Source organism: Cyprinus carpio, chromosome A11 (assembly GCF_018340385.1).
Source record: "Cyprinus carpio isolate SPL01 chromosome A11, ASM1834038v1, whole genome shotgun sequence".
Taxonomy (NCBI): domain Eukaryota; kingdom Metazoa; phylum Chordata; class Actinopteri; order Cypriniformes; family Cyprinidae; genus Cyprinus; species Cyprinus carpio.
The window spans coordinates 4,917,257-4,939,215 of NC_056582.1; the positions used below are offsets into that span (position 1 = coordinate 4,917,257).

Sequence of the window (21,959 nt, forward strand, 5' to 3'; positions counted from 1 at the left end):
GACTTTTTGCCTTTAATTTGATATGATAGGCTACTATAGTATGCTGTATGTAACTATAGAAGAGGCATAAAATGCAACACTAGTTTTTATGCAATACAGTATGTAACAGGGAGTCCTTGTGCATCAAGGAGGTCCATCGCCAGATTAGGGGTTGAGGATCCCTGCAGCTCTCGCAGACAGGATTGTCGTGTTGTGTATCTGGCGTCAGGTGGCGATGAAGAACTAACGACTCATATTGAGCTCATACAAAGATAGCAGAAGAAGAGGACGAACCGAGGTGGATATAATCAGCCAAAATGATTGGAGATCTTATCATTTTTGGGTAAATTCCACTTCATTATTATTTTAAAGCAGGATAGATTTCGCGTTATTCTTAAACAGAAAGTAATTCGTGATGTCCATATGTGTAGTGTACTCTTGTCAGAGTGTAACAGCAGTGTTTCCTCTCCACGTCACGCATTTCCTTACTTCCTTATGTTTTCAGCACCCTGCTCGTGAACGCCGGCGCTGTGCTCAACTTTAAACTGTGAGTGAGAACACAAAAGTTATCTGTCAGTTTTCATGATGATTGCTTTCTTATCCGTGCCGTTCACTCTCTGTGTTCAGAAAGAAGAGAGAAACGCAGTCTCAGGGGTTCGGCGATGAATCTGGATCGTCCAGAACTGGTAACAACAACAATTCATTAACGTTGCATTATCAAATAATAGTTAATTTAATATTATTGGAACAGTATGACATGATATTAATAAGACAGTGAGCATACAGCTACAGGTCATTACAGAGGCCCTTACTGTATCATGGGATAGACCTAGAATAGATTATGAAATGTATCAAATATAAGATGCTGCATGTATTATTATTATTATTATGCATTGTTTGTCCTTAGGTGACAACATCAGAGAGTTTTTGCTGAGTCTGCGGTACTTTCGTATATTCATTGCTCTTTGGAACATTTTCATCATGTTTTGCATGATCTTGTGAGTATTGCCTTTTGAAATAAATATTGTGTCTTCTACTTTCAGGCTCTTAAAATAATCACCTTTATGCAGTATTGCAAACTAACTGTTTTAGTGAAGAGTTGTATCATATTTTAACGTGTTCTTGTGTTTGTTTTCAGGCTATTTGGTTCATAACTGATGGCTGTTACACTGAGGATCACTACAGACACAAAAGATCTAATTGTTGCAGCATTGGGTGGATTTTCTTGTAACAGGTTTTTTTATGGTGATGTCTTAAACAGTCTCATCCAACGTCTTACAAGACGTCTGTATATTTTGTACAGAAGTGTGTATGATTAATTTTGGTTTTACTTTCTATTAATCAAATGGGGTCAGGAAACACACATGGGAACTATGTTTTTGTTTAAATGTAGAGTTTAAAGCAGAGCTTGCATTTGGAGGGTGAATGGTCTTTTCTGTACCCTAAACTAATACTGTCAGTTATTCCAATTTTAGATGTACTATCCACTAAATGTAAAACCTTTGAGAAGCAAAATTTGTGACCATTCATAAAAAATGTCAATAAACGTTTAAATTAAACTGCTTGGTTAATGTCAAAGAATACTTTTGAAACTGTGTGCAGCAGAATTTACAATTATTGTGTGTTAAGTTGGGAATGTTAATCACTTAACCTACAGCAATCTTACAATTGAATGTTTATTTGCATTTTAACTTCATTTTGTTCAATTTGAATGGCCATAAAACTTCCACTAACAAACTATTAAACTTCATTCAGCTGATGGTTCTGCTAAATTTGCATTTTACCTCAAGGCCACAGATAAATGACACAGAGAACAAGTTTTCATGAATGCAAAAATCTAGTCATGGTTTAATAGTTTTATTGTAAATGTAAAAGAGGTAAGTGCCAGCTGCAAGACTATTCACTTACATAAGCAATTCTTAGAATTAGTCAAAAAAAAAAAAAAAAAAACACACAGCACGTTGGAACAGTATGTCAACTTTAATGCATAAAGTTTTTCCTCCTCATAACTGGTAAACACTGGAGTGCTTAGAGGGACCATCGTGTACTTCACCCACTTCTCCACGTGAGTTTGGCCCTGCTGAGCCTTAGGAAGATCAAATCCCTCAAACGCCTAGGAAATGTGAAAAATCAAATAATTAGATGAAATCCAAGTTAGCAAACAAAATAACACAATATACACTCTGAAAAATACCTTCACACGTGGCCATTCATCAAAGGTCAGTCATCGTGTGAAGTCCTCCAGAACTACAGAATTCTTCCTTTGGAAAGACAGAGGACTTAAGAACAAGAAAAGCACCACTAGTTTGTATGCCAAGCAACTCTGAAGGTGCTTCAGATAAATTGGCTTAAAGTTTAGAGCAAGTCAACACTATCGATCTGCTGGGGAAAAAAGATCAGTCATCATATGCACCTGGTAAATCTCAACCAAACGTGCCAAAAACACATTCAGCCTTACCTGATTTAAAGTGTGAATGACTTATGAGACGAAGTCTGATGAATGTGAGGTTATCCATTCGGCTCCAGTATGATCTGTTGGGACAGGAGTAGTAAAATGTCAAAGACCTTAAAAACCATGATTTTACCTGAATTTGTGGCAACTTCATGGTGCTCAGAGCAATTGGCTTATTTGGTTATAAAGGGTCAACAGTGTCGGTCTGCTGGGGAAAAAAGATCAGTCATCATTGCTACCAGAAGTTATAAAAGCAAAGTCTAGTGTAAATCTAAACTCACCAAAATCTGAGTAAGCGCTACAGCACAACTCCATGGTCCAACAGCCCACATACTGCAAAACTAACAAAAAAGTAGAACACAATGTAACATCAGGCAATTAAGCAACTACAAATATCCTGCTGCGAAGTCACTTAAATGGCCTGTATGCAACGTTGAAACAACGGAATAACTCATTTAACCATTTTATTAACATTATGTGCACTAAACAATATAATAAAACTAAACCGGAGAATTTTTCATTGTCTATAGACCTTCCCGCGTGCACCGAAAACGCACCACGTGGTCAGCATGCAACTACATCAAAATCCTACATTTCACTTTTTTTTTACACCTACAAATTTATCACAGTCTGGGTTTTGGTAAATCATTTTAGAACGTGGTAAAAAATATTTATAGTAGACTAAAAAGAAAAACCATCACAAAGTGAACATTGCTTACCCTGGTTAAAGAAGACGGAACTGGGAACAAAGACCACGCGAACGCGCTTTTTATAGTCCAAGCGCGTGCGCAGATCGATGCGATGACGTCAGAGTGGGTTCCAAGTTCCAACCTCGAGTCTGATGTACGGACCATACAGTCTCTGATAGAGACAGGGGTGCGGTCTGCTTTTCATGAGAGCACCTGGAGATTTGGTTAGGCACTTATTAAATATAACTATAAAAATAAAATAAGTTTGAATAGTGATAGTATTAATGCATTTATTTATTTGGTATTTTAATAAAATAAAATAAAATAATCAGTGTGATAATACTATTATATTTAAACACAAAATATGTATAAAATAAAAATACAGTTATTTTATAGTACACTCAAAAATCAAAATTCAATTTTCATAATTTAAAAAAATTAGCAAATTGCAATTTACAATGTACTTCAAACCAGTTCTATAACTGCTCTATAATATGAGATTTCTTCAGAGCTTTTTAATTAGAGGATACTTCTTGAAGTGAAGAAAATAATACATGTAGATCAGAAGCAAATATTTTGCAGCTGAGTTTAAATTTAAGGTAGGCTATCTAAGACATCATATTACTTATTCTCTGAAATATCAGAATTGAAAAGAACCTTACTGATGGAAATATTACAGAGCTGGTGCAACACAAGAAATAGGGAAGCTGATATTTAAAGCCAGAATTGTTTAGAACTATAACAGAAGTATAATAAATGTGAAATAGATTCTTCCTCTTGTGGAAATATTATGGTTAAATTGACTTAGATACTTATTACAGGGTTAATAATTATGATTTTAAAATTAATTTATTATTTATTATTAAACAAAAAATTATTTGGCACAGTCCATACCTTAAAAAAGTAATGTTTGGGTAAAGTACTGACCATTTTGCCTTAGCTTTAATAGCAAAATTGTTGCTAGTAATGAGAAAGTTTCTCATTGTTTTAGTCTACAGCATGAATAACATGCCTGACGAACATGTTTATATCGTTAAGAATATTTACCATCATCATCAATTGCATTATGAAATAGGCTACGCTTTTTATAAGTAAAAAAAATATATATTTTTTGTGATTTAAAAAGGCCTAGTTAAACAATTTAAACGTGCTAAAGGCTACTATAAACAAAATTAGTTCTCATATCTTATATTTAACCCTCAAAGAAATAACTGTGTAGCCTACGTTGACTATTCTCTTTGTTTTTCCATTATTTGTCCGAAAGGTGGCAGGAAAGGCTAAATTTAAAATTGCCTTCTTTTAATACCACCCCACTCTTTTTTAACGAACAGCGGAGTTTAAAGTATTTCAAGAGTTCTGTGAACTCTATTCAGGTTTTTTTTTTTTTTTTTTTTATGATAAATTGCAATTTATCTGATTTAAATGATTTATTGCTCTTTCACGTAAAAAAAGAGTTAGCACAAGATTCTACTTTATAAAGAAAACGTAAATTTCGTTTGGAAGGAGCAAAAAACATTTCTTATAAGGCCTTTATGATATTTCACTCATATACATGTACAACACATATTTCTTTGCTGAATGATGCCTACACTGTAGGATGTCAGCATAAAAATGACAAAAACACACTTTTCGCCCGATTCAAACAGTGGCATTATTATTATTAGGCTATTATTATTAATTTCGTCATGTTATCCATGGATATGTAGCTATCTGTGGGGGCAGAGGTCACATTTTGAGACCACAAACTTGCTCGCACTGCAGGGCAATTAGCGCCTACTTGTGATGACATTAGCACATATCTTGTGTTTTATAAATCGAGTATACATAGATTGACTGAATGTGTTGTCAGCACATGGGCGCCTACCAGCTCTTTGTTTTAGCACAAAGAAACACAGATCGTGAATTATCAGTCGTGGGATTATCTCCCATCAACATTAAAAAGAGCCCTCCCCCAAACGTGTCTCTGGTTCAAAACATCCCATCAAAACGTGTGAAGTGTGCTTAAGTCTAGCTAAACCATTTAAATTCCACAAATTCTAAAATTAATGTTTCATGCTATTTAATATATATATTGCAGTGCAACACTAAAGCAGGTTGAAAGACAAATCCAAGTAAGTTTAAAGAGCTTGTTTAAATAGTGGCTGCTTGGTTTGTTTGCTACATGGTCTAGTTTGAGAGATCCCACCTGACAAATGCCTTGCTTGAGTACTTTGTTCACATGTTTGGGGGATCAGCCTTAATATTGCCTGTTTTCTGGCTTGTTTAAACTAGGTGAGAGGACACAAGCTCTAATAGGCTAATAGGTAGAATGGAAGGAACACTAGTGACCCATAATGAATGAATGATTCAAATAACAAAAAAAAAAAAAAAAAAAAAAATCCATGCATTTGCTAGCTACAATTTCATCGCTTTGTTCATTTTAATATTTAAGTACTGAAACCATATTAAGGCATCAACCTGGTTCATGTTATATTATTTGTATTTTTGCATTATCAACACACTATTTTCGTATTGTATCGTATTGTTAAAAGCGCTATATAAATAATATATATATATATATATATATATATATATATATATATATATATATATATATATATATATATATATATATATATATATATATATAGATAGATAGATAGATAGATAGATAGATATTAGATACGTACATTTTTAAGGCCTCTAATTAAGGGCTCTAATTGTCAATATAATCAATAACAATATAATAAATGTTGCTGAAAAACCTGTTGTACAAAAGTAAACTGTGCCATTTCAAAATGACCTTTTCTGACTATTATTTCCTATGTCAGGCTTTACAAATAATGTTGATTAAAGCCGATGTCTTGTTATTCTCATGATGAATCCAAATGTAATTATTTCCTGACAGTTTACATTTAAACACACACACAGCAGATCTTGCTAATTTAAGTACACATTATGATCTCAAAAAGAGGAGAGGCAGCTTCAAAGGGAGAAAGATATGTTCTTTACAGTGAAACAATCTGGATGTCTGCAGCAATTTTTATGGGTGGGTCTGTTCTCCTCTGGGTAACCTAACCTTAATGGGCCACCCTCATCACAGAGCCCTGGACAGCTTCCCCCCCCCCAACCCCTGACACTCAGCCACTACCACAGAGCAGGTTTGCAGAGGAAAGGTTTCTGGGAAAGGCTAATTGTAGGACAAAGAGATCTGCTGGTGAGATCACTGGTGCCTTTCAGCAAGGGCTGTACGTATGAGCTAACCAGGGTGTGGGACGCGTTTGACCTTCTGGCCCGGGCCGGCGGGTGCAGGCAGACTGGAAGCACGACGGGAGGGTGGTGCTGGTTGCCAGGCTGGTGTCTTCAGGCTCCAGCACAGGAAAAAGAGACCCTACCCACAGCAGGTGGTCAGCAATATGTCAGATCGGCATGCTGGAGCTGTCATTGAACTGTCTTTCAGAGTCACCGACAGGGTCCTGTCATGACTTGCCTGATGTTTGGTCCAATCAGACGGAGAAAGCAGCATGTTAACCCGTGCTGGGCCACAGGTCAAGGATGTGCTGGGGTTTTCATTGATCAGGCCAGATGGTAATTGTGTGCTCTGACGGATAAGGGTACAATTATTAACCTCGAAAAAATAAAGCAGAATTCTGTTATGGATCTGAGCATGTGACAATGATGAACTGTCAACAGGAATGTATCACGGTAGTGAGAGTTTATGCTAAAATACCACAGCTATCGTTACTACTGTAAAATAATATTTTAAACACATTTTAATTTTTATTTTTTAACATTTGTTAATAACTGTGGTGACTAAAAGATTGTTCAGTTTTACTGTAATAATGATAATTGTAATAATAACTTTATGCAAGGTTTACCATAAGAACTGATTCCCACACACTTAAACACATTTGCGACCAACATTCAGTTTTAGAAAAAAAGATTGTTTATTTATTTACTTAAAAATATAATGCAAGAACTTATAACGGTGGTATAGTGTCTATAGTATTTCTATAGTGTACAATAGAAAGTTAGCAAACACAAATGTATTTATTTATGTGGTAATATGATAAAAACGTTCAGCATGCATCACAGATCTATCCCAATTTTAAAAATGATCCCTAAATATAATGATGCATGTAAACAAATGTGTCTTTACCAATTAGGACACATTCTCATATCTTTAACAGTTCATGCTGCTGTTTACAAAAAGACAGCTCATAGTATTATTATTATTATTTTTCCCCACAGTTGTTAACTGTAGAAGCAAAATTGTAGCTCTTTAGGTGGTGTGAATAATCACATGACCAGAGACAATGTCTTCTTAATTAAAAAAGTATTTATTTAACCTTTTTACTTACAGTTTGCATCATTGAGCTATCTAAGAGGTAAAACTGAGCCCTATTATAATAGCATCCGTTACGAAAATTAACCAGCCTACTTCTACTACTACACTACTTAAACAACAACAACAACAAAAACATGGCTAATATATAATATATATAATATATATATAATTAATAAAATTAAACCATGGTAACCACAAATTAACCATGTTTTTGTTAGCCTATAGTTTAACCATTTGTAGTAAAACTGTGGTTAATCAATCTGAAGAAAGAAGAAAAAAAAACACATTTGCGCTTTTTGCTACAATAACATCATGGTTAATTTTCAAATGCGTCTGTACTAAACTTAACTACACCAAACACAAAAAAACACACACACACCACTAAAAGACAGCCCACGTACGCGCGCCCCACCCACAAGCTTCAGCGCGCTATTTAAAGCGTGTAGACATCAGCTGCAGCAGCGCGACAACACCAATGCAACCTTACAGATCATGCTGGATTCATCTCTGGACTGGATTATTAAACACATTCGGTGGATTTAAAACCAACTCAACATTATGATATAATGAAATGAAGTAGCAAGACTTAAAGCTAAAGTCAACTGAGGACACATTTTTATTAACTTATTAATAAGTTAATTTATTAAATATATATAGCCTAATTTATTAAATATGATTCCAGTGCGGCTGATCTCAGCTTTGGTAGTGGCGTGTGGTTGCAGCGTGCTCGCGCACGCAATGCAAGCAAACTTCACTCTGGATAATGACATTGAGTCCAGCTTCCTCCAGCGGCGGCTGAAGAGCCAGGAGCGCAGGGAGATGCAGCGGGAGATTCTCTCCATCCTCGGGCTGCCGCACCGGCCCCGTCCGCTCCTGCACGAGAGGCACACCGCGGCTCCCATGTACATGCTTGATCTCTATAACGCCATCCGGGAGGACGGAGATCAGAGCACTTATAAACCGGTGTACACGACCCCGGGACCCGCGATGGTGACCCAGCAGGACAGTCGCTTTCTCAGTGATGCCGACATGGTGATGAGCTTTGTCAATCTGGGTGAGCATCTTATGATATACAATCTTTAAAACATATAATTTAAAAAATCCTAAAGTAATGCCGATGGATTGAAAATGGGATTTTATTGTTTTTTGTTTTTTTTTCATAAATCCTGTCAGCTTCAAATGTTAGATCAGTTATCAGATTCTGCTTTAATCAGTTTATCAAAGAGGATCTTATCTGTTTCTAGATGGATTCCATCATTCACTCTTAAAAATAAAGGTCTTTTGTTGATTTTTAGGTTCAGCAAAGCATAAAAAGAGGTTCTTATCACAAACCATTTTGGCTGTATTCTTGAGAGCTATGACTCTTTGGCAATGACAAAAAATAAATAAATAAAATAAATAAACAAACCTAAGGAATGTCGCCTGGCCGTTTGCAAAGTAATTTGCTTCAACTTTGAACCTTTATTTTAAGTGTTTTATATATATATATATATAAAAAAGGTAGGCTACTAGCAGTCCTTTGGGATTATTTTGTTTTTAATTAGTTTTACATTTTGATATTATAAACTATATTGAAGTATACATGAGAAATTATATATGTTATTAATCATAGTTCATATCTAATATTTTAGGTCACTGTGTTCAGAATATGTGGCCAATTTTAGTAACAGATACATTTATTTATTTTTATGTAAATTTATTGCATTTATTTTTATATAAATGTATTAATTTGTATTTAGCAGCTGTCATCAGTCATTTTATAAACAAATGATGTGTTTTGCAGTGATTCTTTGCTATTTCAGAGAAAAATGTGATTTATTAATATTATTGCTATTATTTAGTTATTAATTTTGCTAAAATGACTTGTTCAACACAGTTAAGTGTAATGGCAGCAAGCACATATCCAGTTTCCACAGAATTCCCTCAAAGCTCTACGACATGGGGTTTAATGGGGCTTTGTTTCGCATGACTGGAAGGTCACATACATCATCCAAACACTCTTTCTTTCAAGACCTTTTAGTGCTTGTAAAGCGTGTGTATATGTGTTGTCGAAAGAGATGTTGAAGATTTGAAAGATGGGGCATTCAATGTAGGCTGATATGTGGATGTAAATGCAGCTGTGTGAATGTTTTTGCAAGTGTTTGTATTTATTAAGTCCAGAAGGGCATGATCTGGTCAGTGATTTCCTTGAACATTTCTTAAACCCAGTTCCTGTCTTTGTTATTGTCTTTAGTATTCCAGTGTGCTGTAAGTCACCATACAGCATCAAGTGTGTTTAGAAGTAAATAATGTTTGTTTTGGCTGACCTCTTGGGAATTTCATCAAAAGTTTTACACATTTTAAGAGAGGGCAGGTTTATGATGTGTTTGGAATCTGTGTTGGATGAGGTGACTCCCTCCGTTGAGTTATGTGTCAATACTGGCATATCTATCTATCTATCTATCTATCTATCTATCTATCTATCTATCTATCTATCTATCTATCTATCTATCTATCTATCTATCTATCTATCTATCTATCTATCTATCTATCTATCGATAGAGAGTGGTTGTATTGTCCAGTTTTGCAGAAATCCACAATAATTTCCTTGGTCTTCTTGATGTTAAGAACCAAGTTATTGTTATGAGATGTTATACCTCATTCTCACACTATATGCTGTAACGTTGTTGTTAATGAGCCCGAGCACCGTGGTGTCATCAGCAAATTTGACAATATGATTTAATGGAAAGGGGGCAGAGCAGTCATGTGTGAAAAGGGTGTAGAGCAGTGGGCTAAGCACGTATCCTTGGGGGCCCCCGGTGTTAATAAGAAGGGTGGAGGACATGTGCCCACCAATTCTCACACACTGTGTGCGATTAGTTAAAAAGTCCACAATCCAATTGCATAGCGTGGTGTTTAGTCCCAGGTTGTGTAATTTAGATTGGAGTTAGATCAAAGTTATTGGCTTCAATACGCCTTTTGTGATCTAATTTGGCAGTATTGATGCCTTTCCTCAGAGCAGTCCTGGCTATGCTGGTGGCATTAGCGTCCCCAGATCTATATGCTATATTCCTAGCTCAAATTAGTTGTGCATTGTGTGTCATCCAAGGCTTCCTATTTGATGCCACATGGACTTGTTTCCAAGATGTCACAGACCTGTGCTAGTGCTAGCTTGGCATTAGCATCTGGTGGGATATACACAGCACAGATGTAAACAGCAGTGAACTCCATCGGGAGATAAATCGGCCTGCACTTGAGCAGCATGAATTCAGTCTTGACAAACATTTTCCTTTTCATTTTGTGGTGTAAAAAGGCATGTATGACTTTCAGGTTTTTATTTCCAAGTTTTTCCTGTCTTTACTTTTCAACTCTTAAACAATGCTTTGTCATACTGACATCAAAGTTTGCAACTTTTCTACTTTTAATTTGCAAAGAGGTTGTGGTTTCCAGCAACCTGGCCGTGACCTCATAGTGCAGCTTGTGGTAAAAATGACACCCGTTTCCCACGTTTATGTGTTTCACATGGAAGTTCGACACAGACACTAATGCTCCTACTAATAAAACCGTAAAAATCCACCACAACCTTTCTTATCGGAATAATTTACAAGACATTTCCACTCGTTTGGCCTTTAAGATCTTTAACTAGATCTTAAAACTAAAAAAGCTAAAAGTTTTTGACATGGAGCATAGCCTAAGGCATGCATTTGATTAAAAAAGATAACCATAGCTTAACAAAAACAAAAAGCGTTTGCTTTTGTGAATTGTTAATCCAAATTCTAGCAAACTCTAAACTCAGTGTAGAAGCATGCACAACAAACAGCATACAAATCCTCCTGTTTATGTTCATAAGCTGATTTTGAAGAAAGTAAGCAGATCTTTCCTCAGATGTCAAGTCTCGGCACCAAAAGCAGATTAGACCTCCAATTAGTTTTTCAGCCCGCTCAGAAAACACACTTTTTATTGTCTGATCATTTAGAATTTAGACAAAAGAACATCCTGTTGTTGACTTATACATTTTTTGTAAGCACACATTTTTTTGTTTTTCATATTGTCATGATCTTTGAATTGTTATTTATGTGCTTTTCTAAGCAAATATTTATATATGCAATTAAATGTGACCGACTGATTAATTGCCATAATGTAATTAATTTCTTTAAGTGATTGATAGCCCACACAGCGGAAAAGGCTTATGCTTGCCTCTGTGAGTGTAATGATTGTTTTTACTCAACAGAGATTATAACAATTGAAACATTTTGTTCTGCCAAGTGTATTGCTGTCATTCCTGTCCTCAGATCAAGAGCTAAAAAGTGTAAAAACAGCATATGGTGCCACATGCATATCTGATCTTTGCATCATATATTCACTCACATAAACACACCAAACCTTACAAGCAATTACCGCCTTCATAAAATACCCATGTTTTCCTTTCCACTGTTTAATTGCGGTCAGACAAATGACTCGCTATTTTGAGTATGTGCATGCCTCAAGAGTTCTTCCTCTCCGAGTACTTCCCCCAATAATCATGCTCTTGCAAGATAGTCAGAAGTTGGAAAAGACTTAAATGCATCACTGTGCCCTAGCACTTGATGAACTTATAGACAAGATGTGCATAAAAAGAAGAGGAATCGTCATAACAGATTCCCTGCATAAATGCAGGAGGTCTCATTGAGATACTTTATTTTAGTCTTTCTTGCTGTTTATGGATGTGGATTAACACAGATTCAGATGCCAACGGCCAACGAAAGTGGAACCTTGCTGAAAAGACTATAGAACAGTTTGAACTTTTACTTCAGAAGGTTATGCTGGATTAGTGTGGTTCAAGATGCCATTTTTTGGTGAAGCTGCATGAGAAGCCTGGTGGTGATCCCAGCCTCCACAACCCGACATATGCTGGTCTTTTCAACAGGATAGGGACAACCTTTTTGCAGATGTGGTCAACCATATCTGGATATTTGGGACAAGCCAGATGCTACTCAAGACCTCTTCCTTATCCGGAATTAGATTACTTTACCACAGTTAACAGGTCTCTCAGGTTAGCGTTGCGAGGAGTCACCAATATACCATCTGAACGTGCATGTGTATCCATTACGTATATGTATATGTGTATGTATATGCATATGTGGGGCACCATTGGTTTCCGGGCCAGGCCTTTAATGGAGCTTTTCTTGTGGTTGGCACATGTGTGTGATTGAAGTCTATGGTAGGTGGGTGCAGGGCCTGTGGTTTCTCCCCCAGCTTCGGTCCCCAGGGCACCCAGTGCCCAGATCAATCACCAGCTTATGGAAGCAAACATTTCTTTTTTGGACACAGTGATGTGGGTGAGGCAATCAAGCTTAAGTGCTCAGTGTTTCTGACAGAATGAAATCTGGTACAGTGACTTATGCTGTGGTGTCAGTGTGTGCGCACATCGGTTGGCAGCGCTACTGTGAAGTCAAACATGACAAAAGAAAAGCCTGTAGTTCACATTCAGACCAAACCAAATTTAGAGGAATTTTTAACCAGCTCACACACAATTAGCTGAGGCAGGAAATGTTACATCTTAAGGCTAGAAACATATTGTACACAAGTTTGCACAGACAGATTCATAGAAATTTTCCATGTAAAAGTACAATTTATATAAGCTCATGAAAAAATTGAGTCACTTCACAAACCCAACAATGTTAAGGCAACATGTAAATTCATCAATAATTACTCAAGAAAATAGACCTCAATTGCATAAAAATACTGAAATAATTAAATTCAGTATGCTCAGATATTCTGAAGGTAGGGAAAAATACAATCCAAATAAAGGCAAACTTCAAAATATCAAAAATATTTTATTTGACTGACTGGTTAATAATAGAAAACAGTTTTGAAAAGATACAAATAATCGACTGCAAACCCATGGGTATGAAGAATACACCCTGACATTTTTTTAATGATATTCAATATGATGAAGAAGCCAGTTGAATTAAAACATTTTAATATTTAATAATGAAAGTATAATAGAAATGTATTTTTTTCTTTAACATAACACAACATAACATAACATAACATAACAACATAACAACATAACATAACATAACATAACATAACATAACATAACATAACATAACATAACATAACATAACACAACATACAACATATAACATAACATAACATAACATACAACACAACACAACACAACACAACATAACAACAACATAACATAACATAACATAACATATAACACAACAAAACACAGCATATAACATAACATAACATAACATAACATAACATACAACACAACACAACACAACATAACAACAACATAACATAACATATAACACAACAAAACACAGCATATAACATAACATATCATAACATATCATAACATAACATAACATAACATAACACAACACAACACAACACACAACACAACACAACACAACACAACATGTACTGCCCATTAAATCCATCTTCCTTTTTCTGTAGTGGACCCAGATGACGACCTCCGTCTCGGTCATCAGCACCGCAGAGAGTTTCATTTCGACCTCTCCCGCATACCGCTGGGAGAAACCGTGAGTGCTGCTGAGCTCCGTATCTACAAGGACTTTGTGTACGAGCGCTATGAAAATGAGACTTTCCATGTCAGTGTGTTCCAGGTGCTCCAACAGCAGCCCAAAAGGTTTGTTATTATACATTACAAAAACTATTTTTATTTGGTCGTTCAGTCCTTGACATCAATCATCATTCCTTATTCAATTGTGCATGATTCAATCGCTCATCATATTCCAAAATGTAATTAATTGCTCCGTCTTGGAAGCTGCTGACTTTGATTAACCCCTCCCTTTCAACATCCAGGTCCATTGTCATACCTAACACCCACTTTCATGATCCAATCAATTCCCAGTGGATATTTCAAGTCTCTTTCACTGAATATCCTGTTGTACTCTAACATACAACAGATTATGCAAGTAAAATGAGTATGGTTTATTTTGTTTATTTCACAGTTTATTTGGATGAGCATCTGTTTGCCCTTGGCATTTAATGGTTTGGTCATTTATTGTGTTAGTCAAGGATATAATTTTTCAGAATTGTAAAAGCTAATTTATGACTTTGGTATGTTTTAGATGTTTTTTTTTTTTTTTTTTAATAGGGTAGTATGTAAAGGCCTGCAGGGATAATAAAAAAAAAACAGTGAAATGTCTGAAATGAAACATATGCCACCACCCACACTTTTTAAGTCTAGATATGGGAGGGATGGACCCACACACACACACACACAAACTGATTTGTCTGCCCAGTGGTACATGTCTAGTGCCAGGGCTCTGATTTACGGTGTGGCTGCTAACAAGCAGTGAGAGCAGCCGCCATTACAAAGCCATTACTGTCAATTATTGAGATGCAGAGTCTTCAGTGGAAGGGAGGTTCTTAACCCCAGACATCTGGAGAAACAGCCCATTCCTCGACCCCAAATGATTTCGCCTTCATTCCCTCATCCTTGATCACACCTCCATGGAAAGTTTCTGATTGTCCGTTAAGTGGAGAACCTGAAGAAGTCCTCCAGGTGAGGCATGCTCAGACAGACTGTCTCTCTTGAGGTCTCCATTGCTTCTTCTAAATTACACGCACACTAAAGCATTATCAATCCCCGATGCACACATTCCCTGTGAAGACCACCCATTGTGAATCACCCTTCCTGCACCTCTCCTATTGTCACGCAGAGACAGTTTGCCCCGTTGATGCGAACAGACAGCAAGGTGACTAGACAGGAGGAACATCAAAACCTAGTCTCTTGTTGGCCTCAAGGTCTGAAATCCTACCTGTACGTCAAGTCATTGTTCTGGAGAGCCTACCAGAAGCTCCGTTTTCATCACCGGAGGACAATCTGATCTCTTTTTATAAACATCACATTTAATAAGAGGGAACTTTGACGCTGTCTTGGGAACATGTTGTTGCCTGTGCAGCATCATTTGTTTTTGATTTTATGGCTCGTATCAGCCAGACCTCAAGTTCTTATCTCATGGAATAGAGCTTTTTTTGTGATATCTGTATCTGAGAAGGACAACAAGTCCTGGCATGACATGGCATTTTCGCATCTCATTTCCGCAGTTTCTAAACTTGTCTACAGAGAAAACCTCATGAAAAAACAATAGGGCCTTTCGCACAGCAGGAACCTTTTCATAGAACCAGAACTAATTGTGGAATTACCCACTTTTTGGCGTTTTCGCCCCGCCGGAACTGGGTACGATTTTAGTACCGGACTGCCTTTTTCGAGAACCAAATTAGCTCCTACTCCGGAGCAGAGTCTAACCAGCACAACTGGTACTACCCGTGACTCAAGTATACATTGACTGGCCAAACGCATACGAAAACGCCCTCACGCGCCATGATTTAAAACGCAGTAAAAACATACGGTAAACATTGTGTCAACTTATTTTGCAAGTATGGAAAACAGTGATTAATAGACGGATGCTGAAGTGCAGGCACTTGTAGAAAATGTAGCACTGCCAGCTGCTCGTTGGAGAATCTTAGTCCACCTTTCCGTTCTTTCAATCGCTTTATGCATACGTTGACATTCCATGCCCATTATTGTGAAACCCGCGAGACACAACAAAAACACAGCTCCGATCACAGAGTCCTCCATCCTACTGTTGTTAACATTGTTCTTCTTTGTTTTCGTTGTTGAATGCCGCGCACAAATGACGTCGCTGTCGACTGGCTTACATCACTTCCTAGCACACACTGTCTGTGCGAATGCAACCTTTTAAATAGTACTGGGAAACAGTTCACGCAAAATCGTCCCAGTACTTTAGTACTGTACATTTAGTTCTGGAACTTAAGCATTGTGAAAGGCCCTAATGATGCTAAAAGTAGATCAAATTCAATTACATTGTGTGAATGAGGTGACCCATTGAAGTGAAAGTCTCATTTATTTCAGTAGGATTTTCGCAGCGACCAACAGTTTCTATGTGAGCTGTGCTTTAAATATTATTGACAATAGATAATGGACTTTTTTGTCCATTAAATTGTATGAAATTGACCCCACCTTTACTATCAATATGCAGGAAAATGATACATAGAGTTAGACTAGTTATCCCAGAACATTCTAGCAAATGCATAGCAGTACTCTAGCATTGTGTTTTTGAGTTTAGCATGGGTAAAGACAAATTTTATAAAAAAAAAAATTAGTTTTGTTTTTAATTGTTTCAGTGATCATATCCACTTTTGTGTTTGTAGTAAAGACCCACTGACCCATATATGTCCTCTTCTGACCCTGTAGGGAGCTGTACCTGCTAGACTCGCGAGTGGTGTGGGCAGCAGAAGAGGGATGGCTGGTATTTGACCTCACGGTCATCACTAACCACTGGGTTATAAACCCAGGTCAGAACTTGGGACTGCAGCTCTCTCTGGAAACTGCACATGGTGGGTATCTTCAAATGTTAATATATGCCTTTATACCGGAACCTGCAAAACTACCATCCTAAACAGCCAAATGGCAGAGCAGCCATTTGAGATAGGGGAGAGTTCAGGAAAAAATTGAAATTCCGTCATCATTTACTCACCCTCCAATGTCGTTCCAAACATTTCTTTCATCCATGGAACACAAAAGTAGATATTCATATCAGAAATGTCAAGGGGCTCCAGTGTTGTTCTGGACACCAAATCAGTTGAAAGATTATTCCAACTATTGGAACAACATGATCACAGAATGTTATGTCTATGATTCTAACTCATGAGTCCACTATTTATCTTTCGGTCATCATGCAACTCACTGTCGCCCTCTGCAGGTGAAAGAATGAACCCAAGGAGAGCAGGTCTGGTGGGCAGCCGTGGACCTCAGAATAAGCAGCCATTTATGGTGGCGTTTTTGAAAGCATCAGGAATCCATCTCCGCAGTGTTCGCTCAGCACCAGGAAACAAACAGAGGGGTCACCAGCGCTCTAAAAACCCCAAACCTGGCGTTGCACCCAGCCATGTAGCTTTGAAGACAGCCGAGGCCGCAGGTGACACTTTTTATGAACTTTTTGTGTTAGTTCACTGTTGTAATTTCATTTTCAAGCTCTTGTATTTTTTATTTCTACCAGAAATATACCTTCATACTATCTAACCTAATAAACATAAAGGTTTTTAACATGTTATTAACAAATGTGCCACATATTTCTCCTTCCTCCTGTTTTATGCAGAGGGCGCCAGTGTAGACCCCAAACAGGGCTGCAAGAAGCAAGAACTGTATGTCAGCTTCAGAGATCTGGGATGGCAGGTACCGTAATCAGCTTCTTCTTTCAGACTCCTCTTTATGCTTGTATCTCCTCTAAACTTTCTCATCTTCCTTGTGTTTCCAGGACTGGATCATTGCTCCAGAGGGTTACGCTGCATACTACTGTGAGGGAGAATGTGTGTTCCCCCTGAACTCTTATATGAATGCCACAAACCATGCTATTGTACAGACACTGGTGAGTTCCACAGTCATTTTCTGTGTTAAAGGAATAGTTTACCCAAAAAAGAAAATTTAGTCAGGTTTAACTGACCCCTATGTAATATCAAACTTGATATTTAAATGTTTCAACTGAAAGGTCCAACATAAAAATTAATTGGTAATCTGATATACTTATTGATCAACTCATCAACTGTACATAGAGCCCAAATGTCAATAACAACAAACCTTATTAGTGAAAAATTTGTGATGGCATTCTAATTGTGTAGAAATTTGCTAAGGAGTTCTGTGGTCATTACTGACAAAAGTTATATTTGAACTATTCAGTGTTTTTATATTCACATGTTCTGTGGTTGTCAAATCATGTATTTCTCTTCTCTTTCTAGGTCCATTTCATAAACCCAGAAACAGTCCCGAAGCCCTGCTGTGCTCCAACGCAGTTACACGGAATCTCAGTTTTGTACTTTGATGACAGTTCCAACGTAATATTGAAAAAGTACCGCAACATGGTCGTCAGAACCTGCGGATGCCACTAATCTGCCCTGGACAAAATAAGGGATGCAAATACTTTTGATTAACAAGAGCCCAGAGAGAAAAGAGACTCATTACTGCAGCAAAAGTGGACTTCTCTGTCGGAGGAGTGTACATCCAAAGCATACATTTTCATTAAAATCTCAAAACTCCTGGAACTGTATGAGGCTGACCACAGCTGAGTCAAGTGCGTGGTGTTCTGGCTTTTATTTCTGCACAGAGAGCCAAGTTTGGAATATCAAAGAGGACATGAGCAGATAAAAAGAGAAAGAACTGGCAGGAAAAACGCACATTGCTTTATGGAGATTTCATTACAAAAAACACTTTTAAGATGGCATGATTTCTGTATGTAATTCATTGAAGTAATTCCTGGAAAATTCCTGCCATGACTGAACTTATCAGAAAGTCTGAGACCACTAGGAGAAATACTTTTATTGTGGATTTTCTTATTTAATTTTTTTCTATTAAAAATATGCATAACAATAGGAGTTAAACGTTGAGTGAGAATAAAGACATGAATTTGAGCTTATGTTGATCTTATGTGCTTCAGTGGATAAATTCATAGTCTTAAATATCTCTTTTACATTTTACATCATAATGTGCCTTTGTTTAAAATTCTGGTTATTTCCAGTTTTGAATTGCAGAATTTGCATGTGGTTGCAGATTTTTAGACCCCACTGTATTTTGCACAAGATGTGAAATACACATGCAAATGATGGGTGTCTGTTACAGTGAGTCAAAGCAATGGTTTTTGATTTCACTCTTTCAGGACACTTAACAAACCCTTACACAGATGTCCAGCACTTGATTAAACAAGACTGCATAAAATATTCAACTCAGTTTTGCCTGAAAACACGTGTTTTCTCTCAGCAGTTATCAGTCATTATTACAGTTAAAAAAAAAAAGCCATGTGCATGGATTTGGCCTTTCATGGGTTTCAGAAGAGTCAAGATTCTGTGTTTACATCACCATTGGTAATTTAATTTATGTGATTATTTATCAGTCAAAGCCACGTGCTTGGATTTGGATCACTTTTTGTCTAATAGAAGAATAGTTTCTCAAGTAAATTTCTGTCAATATGTATTCTGACTTAAAATGTATGCGCATTAATTTTTTCCACCCTCATTCTGCAATAGATGGATCCAGTTTTATGCAAGATTATATCCTCCATCCTTAATGCTTAATCAAAAACATTAGCAAATTACCATGGTATATCTTGATTTAGCTAATCACAAGAGCATTTAGCACTATGCTAAGCTAGTATGCTAGGCTGTTATCTTGCTAACTGAAAGCTAACTGAAAACAAAGAAAAGGAAATGCTTAATTTTACCATGTTTGTAGCTACTGTATGATAATGTGATGTGTAATTTAAAATACAGTAACATTTAGTTTCATAGAGTACATATAAAAAGTGGGATGGAATCATTCTTGGGTCCATTGAGGATCCTTCGTTGAAAACACACCTTGTGACAACTTATCATTAATTATGTGTGCTCACATAGGATTTACAAAACAATTATGTGTATACACACCAATAGTGAATGAACCCTTTGTTGTGGAGATTGTGAATGAGTGTGTGTGTGTGTGTGCGCGTGTTTTTGTGACATATCAGGACACAACTTTGTATAATGACATGGGTATGACACAGGTATTACAAGGATACTTATGAGGACATAACTCATGTCCCCATTTATCAAAATTTATATAAACCATACAGAATGAGTTTTTCTGAGAAAGTCAAAATGCACAAAGTTTTCTGTAAGGGATAGGGTTAGGTGTAGGGTTGGTGTAGGGCAATAGCACATACAGTTTGTAAAGTATAAAAACCATTATGCCTATGTAATGTCCACACAATTGACAAAAACAAACATGTGTGTGTGTGTGTGTGTGTGTGTGTGTGTGTGTGTGTGTGTGTGTGTGTGTGCGTGTGCGAGACGACTCATCTCAAGGTTTCAGTGTTGCTGTATGAGTCCACCTGCTAAAGAGGAGCAGGTGCGATAGACTTTGGCAGACGAAAATGTGGCCCGTACATCTGTTCCCAATAACATAGATACAATACAACATTGTAGCTGTGCTTTAAAGAGATGCTCCAGGAAAGAAAACCAGATGTTTGGAGAACTGAAAAAATTATACATTGTGTTTCTCAATGTTGGGCAGAAAATGTTTTATCGTTATGAAAATTGCAATTAAAAAAAAAAAAAAATAAAATTACAAAGTGACCCCCTTCCCATTAAATAAACAACGCAAATACTCTATGAAATAACAGCATTGTTCATGGGAGGATTTCTACTTATGTGGTAGACCTGAGAATGATAACTCTTTAGGCATTAGGCATTACAGACTCTCTTGTTCAGAAAAGAATGCTAGCGTATTAAACACCGCTATTTTCTGTTTACTGTCTTTTTACAAATAAGATGTAAACCGTATGCATTATGCAAATCATTAAACAGTAATATGCTATTTGTTACATGCCCTCATTATACTGCATGTTTAATTTAGCAAATGCCTTCTAAATATCTTTTAAGGTCACATACATCTGGGGCATCAAAGCAGCTGTCATTAAGATGAATGGATAAACATCTGTGGGTTGCATACTATATATAGTATTATATATATATATATATATATATATATATATATATATATATATATATATATATATATTGCATATTATAACATGGTCAACTTTAAATATATTGTTAGCATATATATGTATGTATATATATATATATATATATGTGTGTGTGTGTGTGTGTCTGTTATATGTATATGTTAAATGTATAATATATTTATAATAATTATATTACAAAATTATTAATGATTTATATTCCCATTCTAGTAAACATCTTATTGGAGAAAACAAATGTTTTATTGTATACACCCCTGAGTCAGTAGAAGGAGGTCATAAATATTAATATATGCTAAATTTATTTTGTCAGCTTTTGAAGTACAGTATAGATTTCCACCAGGTTAACAGACATGAAGCCCAGTGTCAAAAAGTTCAATATCAGACATTGTACAGGGTTTTTAGGATGTTTTTGATACCAATGCATGTGCATACAGGAAATTATATACCGCAAAACAAAAATAACTATTGTAATATCACATTTTGTGGCTGTTAGTTGTTATAAGAATGTTGTAAGGAGGTCTGTATTTTGTGACATAATAAACTACTGTTCAAACGTTTTGAGGTCTGTAAGATTTTTTTTTCTTTCTTATACTCACCTATGCTGCATTGGTTTGATCAAAAATAGTAATATTGTGAAATATTATTACATTATACTGTATTATGCTTTTTATCATAATATTTAAAAAATTTCAAATCCTTCCTGTGATGGCAAATCAAAATTTTCAGCAGCCATTACACCAGTCTTCATGACCTGTCAGTCGGTCACATGATCCTTCTTAAATCATTTTAATATGCTGATATAGTGCTCAAGAAACATTTCTGATTAGTATTATATTAATATTAGTATATTAGTATAGGTTGGAAAAAAATGTTGTGCTGCTTAGAATTTTTGTGGAAACCCTGATACTTTTTGCAGGATTCTTTGATGAATAGAAAGTGTAAAAAAAAGTATATATTTTAAATAGATTTTATTT

At 36.3% G+C, this 21,959-nt stretch overlaps 2 protein-coding genes, 1 long non-coding RNA gene and 2 other non-coding genes across 5 annotated transcripts; 2 read left to right on the forward strand and 3 right to left on the reverse strand.

The window, feature by feature from the left end:
• The first annotated feature begins 180 nt into the window (after positions 1 to 180).
• LOC109087332 (small integral membrane protein 7-like) lies at positions 181 to 1,538 on the forward strand. The gene is made up of 5 exons (XM_019101541.2): positions 181 to 322; positions 485 to 526; positions 607 to 665; positions 887 to 977; positions 1,118 to 1,538. Exons 1-5 carry the CDS (start codon positions 297 to 299, stop codon positions 1,131 to 1,133), a joined length of 234 nt encoding a protein of 77 aa, XP_018957086.1. The 5' UTR covers positions 181 to 296; the 3' UTR covers positions 1,134 to 1,538.
• Positions 1,539 to 1,820: 282 nt separating this feature from the next.
• Positions 1,821 to 3,247, reverse strand: LOC109087336. Its single transcript, XR_002017348.2, has 5 exons — positions 3,151 to 3,247; positions 2,713 to 2,772; positions 2,438 to 2,511; positions 2,174 to 2,240; positions 1,821 to 2,092 (listed from the first exon to the last, which is right to left on the reverse strand). It is a non-coding gene; the product is annotated as an uncharacterized LOC109087336 (long non-coding RNA).
• LOC122146747 lies at positions 2,305 to 2,396 on the reverse strand. Its single transcript, XR_006161269.1, has one exon. It is a non-coding gene; the product is annotated as a small nucleolar SNORD12/SNORD106 (small nucleolar RNA).
• On the reverse strand, positions 2,582 to 2,674 carry LOC122146748. The gene has a single exon (XR_006161270.1). It is a non-coding gene; the product is annotated as a small nucleolar SNORD12/SNORD106 (small nucleolar RNA).
• Positions 3,248 to 7,916: 4,669 nt separating the features above from the next.
• On the forward strand, positions 7,917 to 20,115 carry bmp7a (bone morphogenetic protein 7a). Its single transcript, XM_042766007.1, has 7 exons — positions 7,917 to 8,501; positions 13,880 to 14,072; positions 16,671 to 16,813; positions 17,179 to 17,394; positions 17,575 to 17,651; positions 17,734 to 17,844; positions 18,212 to 20,115. The coding sequence occupies exons 1-7, from the start codon at positions 8,120 to 8,122 to the stop codon at positions 18,359 to 18,361; spliced, it is 1,272 nt and encodes a 423-aa protein (XP_042621941.1). The 5' UTR covers positions 7,917 to 8,119; the 3' UTR covers positions 18,362 to 20,115.
• The last annotated feature ends 1,844 nt before the right edge of the window (positions 20,116 to 21,959 follow it).

Bases quoted from the DNA above. Each gene is read 5' to 3' on its own strand.
- LOC109087332 (XM_019101541.2), top strand. From the start codon at position 297: ATGATTGGAGATCTTATCATTTTTGG. The intron at 323-484 runs GTAAATTCCACT...TTATGTTTTCAG, and splicing joins GGAGATCTTATCATTTTTGG to CACCCTGCTCGTGAACGCCG. The intron at 527-606 runs GTGAGTGAGAAC...CTCTGTGTTCAG, and splicing joins GCTGTGCTCAACTTTAAACT to AAAGAAGAGAGAAACGCAGT.
- bmp7a (XM_042766007.1), top strand. From the start codon at position 8,120: ATGATTCCAGTGCGGCTGATCTCAGCTTTGGTAGTGGCGTGTGGTTGC. The intron at 8,502-13,879 runs GTGAGCATCTTA...CTTTTTCTGTAG, and splicing joins GATGAGCTTTGTCAATCTGG to TGGACCCAGATGACGACCTC. The intron at 14,073-16,670 runs GTTTGTTATTAT...CTGACCCTGTAG, and splicing joins CTCCAACAGCAGCCCAAAAG to GGAGCTGTACCTGCTAGACT.